The sequence below is a fragment of the Triticum dicoccoides genome, chromosome 4B, assembly GCF_002162155.2.
Source record: "Triticum dicoccoides isolate Atlit2015 ecotype Zavitan chromosome 4B, WEW_v2.0, whole genome shotgun sequence".
NCBI classification, from domain to species: domain Eukaryota; kingdom Viridiplantae; phylum Streptophyta; class Magnoliopsida; order Poales; family Poaceae; genus Triticum; species Triticum dicoccoides.
This window is the reverse complement of record NC_041387.1, coordinates 587,985,206-587,991,599: the sequence shown is the minus strand read 5'-3', so window position 1 is coordinate 587,991,599 and position 6,394 is coordinate 587,985,206. Positions and strand designations below refer to the sequence as shown.

The window sequence follows — 6,394 nt, the reverse complement described above, 5'->3', positions numbered from 1 at the left end:
ACAAAGGAATATGCAACTCAGGCTTCACTCTGCCAGTAAGGAGTTTCCTAAACTGAGTGCTCGAGCAGTATGCCTTGTTCGGCTGAAGTGGAAGCAATATTGGTATCTGATAGTTCGGCTGAAGTGGAAGCAATCAGAAAGAAAGACCAAAATGTTTCCATCCGTGGCATACATATGGAGAGATCAACATCCTTAAGTCTACTCTGTATAGGTTCAAAGTTTCTAAAATTGGTAGAGTTTAACCAGGCAACTCATGAGCTTGCCAAGTTAGCTAGAGTATTAACAATTTCAGGTTGGGGCATGTCCGGACAGAGATTGGTCCTTTTGTAGTTGCTGACTCTGTAAACTCTCCTATGAATCAATGAAATCCTCTGTTCTCTCAAAATAAAGTATAGCACCAAGAAATTATGAAGTTATAACACAACAACCCGTAAGTCAAATCCCGCTGTTCCAATCATGAAAAAATCAAGTCAATATAAAAGGCAACAATTCAACCAGTTTTAGGTTTCTAGCGAACATATTCAATATCAGTGTGTGTTAAAAACACAATGGTAGGCTGGTAGCAGTGCTACAGTCATACATCCAAGTCATTTTAATATTTCCTGTATAGTATAGGTAAGGCAAAAAACATTGTGCACCTGATCTTGCTGAAGTTTTATTATTCTTTGTCGAGACAGAAAACAGACTTCTGTTAACGCAACACAAGTATCAGGTTCCATCCTAAATTAACAGCATCCACCTAAGCTATCCAGCAGGGCGGAGGCAATTAATTTGTTCAAATTTGTTTGAAGATCAATGTTGGATGCAAATCTACTACTTCGATGCACACCAAATAAGTCAGACAAACTAACTACAGTTCAAATCAACAACCAGTTCATCAGCAAAATATGGAACAGCAAGTAGCACATGACAACTAGAGTATAGGTATTGCTGGCTCTTATTAGTCCACAACCGAGTGGATTTTCAATCCTCCAATCCCCTTGACAACCATCATACTGTAACTGTCACTGTCAGCGACAACAAAAAAGGCATACTGTAACTGTCTTGCAGCTAAGAGGCAGCGGCAGAGCCAGACGCAGCAGCGGCATCTGCAGGAGCAGCCTCATCGTCCTTGTGCTTCACCATGCCCGAGTCGACCAGGATGGGCACCTCCGCGGCGAGCCACGGCGCGAGTCCGAGGCAGAGAGCGTGGGCGAGCCCGAACCGCGGGCAGTTCTTGGCCCACAGCGGCTTGAAGTGCACGGTGAGGCAGATCTTCCCCCCGCGGTACATCTGCATCCATGTCCAACAATCACGATCCACAACCAAGAACCCACACAACACACGGCGACGTAGACGGCACGGGAAAGAGAGAGCGTGATTGCGGACCTTGTGGGTCTTGCCGTCGAGGGTGGGGAGCTCGATCTCGGGGGCGACCTGGGGGTAGGCGACGGGGATGTCGAACTGGAGGGGGAACTCGTAGCGGCGGAGGTTGTGGACGTACCAGCAGGTGCCCTCCCAGCGGGTGCCCTCCGGGTTGGCGGCGGCGATGCGGAACCAGTCGTTGTCCTTGGCCTTGTTGACGGAGGTGTAGGCGATGAGAGCGCGGTACTCCTCCTTGAGCCGCTGCCGCCACGCATCGCCGTCCCGGGGGCCCGCCCGCGTCGACAGCAGCGGGATCTCGCCCACCACGCTCTTCGTGCCCTTGTCCCACCCCTCCATCGCCGCTCCGACGATCTTCCCCGCCTTCTTGATTTCCTCTGCTCCGCGCCTCTGCCCCTGCCCTTCTTCTATGGATCTATCTATCCCGATGCGATTCTCGGGACTGCTTGGATTTCACGCTGACGGCTGGTCGTGGGCAGGGAAGGCACGGGTTCAATGACTTGCGGTGGCCAAGTCAGGGGTGACGTAGCCACGGGCAGCCGTCGGATCAAGGATCCAAGGAAGATACCCACCTCAGGCACTTTTCAGAATGGTATTCACAATTATTATTATTTTTTTTGCAATATAAGGAATTTGTATTACTCGTCAAACATCAAGATTATAATCAGCGCGATATAGATCAACAACATCACCTGGTCCAGAGAAGAGCCAGACAGTTGTTTGTTGTTCGATGTGTGCATAATTTGCCATATAACCACTAATAGTGTTTTGGCAGTGACTAATATAAGTGATACAAACTTTTCTCTGGACAACAAACTTTTTATCTCATGAACTAAAGAGGCTAACTTCGAACGGTCTCTAACTTTAGCCTTAAGCATGTTAACAAGCTCCAAGCAATCTGATTCAAGTATTAAAGCAATTCCTTCATACAAGCAGTAGTTCCCGCTTCAAGTGCCGAAGAACATGAGAGCAGGTTTCGACCTGAACTGAAGATCAATTGGCCCAGGTGAGCAGGAGGACCATTCTAGCCTCAGTTACTTCGGTTTCAAAGACAGAGCAGTCGTCAATGTTGAGTTCTGACCAACCAACCGGATGGGGTGGCCATTGAAGATGTACTGGTGGGGTTGATCCGCATTGTTCAGTGTTAACAGTGGAACTTGCCGCATATGTGATTGAGCCTTTGCCTTTTCCATGTAACTACATAAGAATTGATGTGAACAATCTATTGGAGGGGCGCGTTTATCATGCACATTTCTGCTTGATATGTCGGATCAAGGATCCAAGGAAGAAATCCACCAAGACATTGTTCGAAAATGATGTTCACAATAATCACTGGTCGGTGTTACTGTTCGAAAATGATGTTCACGATAATCGCTGGTCGGTGTTCACAATAATCACTGGCGATTTCCTTTAGAAAGTACGATAGATCTTGATAAAAAAACTAAACATGACAGATTTGTCATGCTTGCTAAAAGAAATTGTCATCCTTGCGATAACATAACTTGCCATAAAAAGATTCATTTTGTCATGCTTAAAAAATTGATATTCGTTGGTTATCAAAGTCCAAAATATTTGCAAGTCAACAAGAGATCGAATAGCTAATGCAGTTTTTATGAAAAAACTGTTTGAAAGAATGGAGATGGAAGAAAAAAAACAGAATGAAGAAAAGGACGAGGGGCATACATAAAGTTGACCGAGGACAAACACGCAATAGAACCTGAAGTTAGTTTTAAAAAGGTATATATAGGAGAGAGAGACAGGGGAGAGATAATATTTACTTTTTTTTGGTTCAATATTGGTCTTGTGGCACTTGTTGATTTGGGTTCGCATTGGCCCTAAGTGTCACAGGTCGCAAGAGAATTAGGCTTGAGGCAAACAATTCATCAACTGTGTTTTCATTTAGAAGCTAGAATTCCCTTTGGCTCCAATTTTTTTTTACTTTTACACTGACATGTGTGAATGACAAATAGTTTATATTCCCCTAAACCAATTCAAACTCTACTTTCATACATTTTTGTCCATATTGATGTTCGGAATTGGCAAACTTTCATAAATATTGGTGACTTCAAGGGCACTAACATTTTTGTTGCGAAATTGCTTCATGCACGATCCTGCTGACGCATGCACGGCATCAAAATCCAGCTGCCGATGCCCGATGTATGCACGCATGTCCGGCCGGATTTTAAGCATCGTCTATAAGTCGTCCATGCTTTGTCGTGAGTATAACACAGCTCTTTTTGTTGGTACGTAAGTTATAACTCTTGCCGGGAGAAAGATCTGGGGAATGCCTATCGATCAGTCGACTGATTTTCGTTCAGTGCAAGTTAAATTTTTGCCCAGTTAGAACGTAACACTTGACACGCGTCACATGTGCACCTAGCTTTGTCTTTCAATCCTGCCAGAATTCGACAGATTTCTAGTACCTGATAATAGCTCTAAGAGACCAGTGTAATGTGCATCCTTCAAAATTACACTTTACTTCTTGATGATAGCTTCGCGGGCCAATGTTCATATCCAGCTTTCGAAATTACAAATTTAACTACTCCCTCCGTTCCTAAATATTTGTCTTTTAAGAGATTTCAAATGGACTACCACATACAGATGTATATAGACATATTTTAGAGTGTAGATTCACTCATTTTGCTCTATATGTAGTCACTTATTGAAATCTCTAGAAAGACAAATATTTAGAAACGGAGGGAGTAGTTACTGAGGTAACATGACTGGACAATCGCAATTTTAAGGAAAGAGAGGAAAATTAAGTGGAAGATACACGAACCAAAGAGACCACACAATGGAGGTCTATAAACCTGAGAACTGTAGAAGATAATCAAACACTCTCTTGGCTAATGCTGAATTATACACATCCAAAGGCTATTTTAATAGGATGAGAAAATCATATAGGCAACAAGGCAATTTTACTCGCAAAAAAAAAACCAAAAAAACAAGGCAATTTAGTACTATATGACCCAAAAAATACTCCCTCTATATCAAAATATAAGACGTTTTTGTAGGCGAGTTTAGCTTAAACACGTCTTATATTTTGGTACAGAGGTAGTATTTGTGACTTGTTAAAAAGATACTCCCTCCGATCCATAATAAGTGTCGTGGTTTTGAACTAAGGTTGAACTAATCTTAGTTCAAAACTGCGACACTATTTTGGATCGGAGGGAGTAACATACACAATGAACTGAACTTGAAGAAGTTTTGCTTTACAGGGAGCTCTAGCTGTAACATGGCTAAAGCTGATCGACTAGATGAAACATGGCTGAAATTGATCGACTAGAAACAAATGCATTTAAGTCTTATTAGAGAGCTCTAAGTGTAACATGAATGAAACTGATCGACTACATGTAACATAACTGAAATTGACTGACTAGAAGTAACATGACTGAATGAATGAAATATAAGGAATGGCAAGATGATTAACACTAATTTAGCTGAGCAAAGGGACATGCAATCTCAAAACAGAGGAACAGAATAATGAATTTCAATGAAAACTTAATACTGATACACAACTTAAAAGAAAGAAGAGGACTAGAGAAGAATAGAGAAATGAATAAGAAAATACTAATCTGACAAACTGATGAAGAAACTACAGAAATTGATAAACTAAACAATTGAAATGACGAGGAGCTAAGAAACTGATAAAACTGAAGAAGAAATGAAGTGAGTGAGAAAACTAAAAATGAGAAGAAGAAAAAGAAACCGAGAAGAATATGAAACTGATCAACTGATAACTTGAAAAGAAACTGAAGAAGACTAAATGATTTAACTGACAAACACATAATGAAGAAAGACTAAGGTTTGTGTCTGGTCATATATGATACCTAGACTGAAACTTAGTACTGATGGCAAAACATCATGTGTGAAGCCTTGGGCAACTAGTGCTGAGTATCTACAGGGCATCGAAACCGATGCCAAGAGTTTCATCATCATGAAAATAAGATGAGCATGAGCAACCCTATCTCCAGATTAGTCTACATCGTGAATTTCAACCATCCAGACTTGGAAGTACATTCGGCCATGCTTCACAGTGGAGTACTTCGTGCTGATGTAGTGATCTCCACTCATCCCCAACGTGGCTGGACTGTTCCTGCAGATGTTTATGTATCAAAAATGGACATAAAAAACACATTAATAGAAAAAAAAATCAATAAAAATAGAATGATGTATATTGTTAAGGTGGTGCTTACCCACGGATAGGGACCACAAATAGCAGCTTTGCATCAGGACTGACATAGAAACCACCCTGTACATCCCAGCCTTGTCCTGCTCACAACAACCACATTAGCATATGTTATACTTATAAGGTATGAACGAAGAACACTTTACTTCTATCACAATTATTTAATGATTCCATCAGCAGTAAAAAACAAATCATCTCAATGATCAGTTCAAGATAGACTAGAGCTATGTGCTGGTGGTACAGAAATTGGACTACAACAGACGCTACCTGGTGGAGGAAGGGTACCAACCCAAACTGAATCAAAAGGCTAAGCAAAAACTTCTTAACTGTTTTAGGGCTTGCTTGCACTCCGATTTTTTAGTGTCATTTGATTGGGATTGGTTGGGTTGGCTGCTGCTTCTAATGGCCCTTGGCATTTGAATGCAGACAGTTTTTTATAGATATGAATGCAGATAGCTAGCTAGTTTGTTTTTTCATTTACTCTGGATGAAGCTGATAACTTGCAGTTTGCTCCCAGTTTGCACTGGACGCTGAAACCCAAAGAAATGAGCAAAAAAAAAGTGCCATCACTTCCAACCCCCAAACAACACAAATGTTGACACAAACCCTTGATCTGAAAAATCTTTGAACTATAGCTCATTAATTCCATGACAAATCGAAACGAAATCGTACGTGGGAGACAGAAAAAAAAGCTCAAAATCGAATCACAACAAAAGGAGGACAGACCCTACCCAGGGGGGGAGGGAGGGGATGAATCAAGGAGCAGAGCTAAAAATCAAAACTAGTGGAATAGAGGGAGACGCCTCCCTTGCAGGTCAACGGAGGAGTGCTCGGGGAGAGGAG

General features: G+C 41.9%; 2 protein-coding genes across 6 annotated transcripts in view; both read right to left on the bottom strand.

Annotated features, from left to right (window-relative positions):
* Nucleotides 1-851: 851 nt before the first annotated feature.
* Nucleotides 852-1,811, bottom strand: LOC119291605 (ubiquitin-fold modifier-conjugating enzyme 1-like). Its single transcript, XM_037570394.1, has 2 exons — nucleotides 1,369-1,811; nucleotides 852-1,272 (listed from the first exon to the last, which is right to left on the bottom strand). The coding sequence occupies exons 1-2, from the start codon at nucleotides 1,699-1,701 to the stop codon at nucleotides 1,051-1,053; spliced, it is 555 nt and encodes a 184-aa protein (XP_037426291.1). The 5' UTR covers nucleotides 1,702-1,811; the 3' UTR covers nucleotides 852-1,050.
* A 3,292-nt stretch (nucleotides 1,812-5,103) lies between these two features.
* LOC119291603 (protein FAR-RED IMPAIRED RESPONSE 1-like) overlaps nucleotides 5,104-6,394 on the bottom strand; it is a 7,892-nt gene continuing 6,601 nt past the window's right edge. For all 5 annotated transcript variants that reach the window (XM_037570389.1, XM_037570388.1, XM_037570391.1 and 2 more), the window contains 2 exons: nucleotides 5,559-5,634; nucleotides 5,104-5,458 (listed from right to left, as the gene is read on the bottom strand). The gene's annotated coding sequence lies outside the window, so the exon portion shown is untranslated. The remainder of the gene's footprint in view (nucleotides 5,459-5,558; nucleotides 5,635-6,394) is intronic.

What these genes read in the sequence shown, in the direction of transcription:
- LOC119291605 (XM_037570394.1), bottom strand. Translation starts at nt 1,701, where the DNA reads ATGGAGGGGTGGGACAAGGGCACGAAGAGCGTGGTGGGCGAGATCCCG. An exon ending in TCGACGGCAAGACCCACAAG is followed by an intron (nt 1,273 to 1,368) that starts GTCCGCAATCAC and finishes ACATGGATGCAG; the next exon opens with ATGTACCGCGGGGGGAAGAT.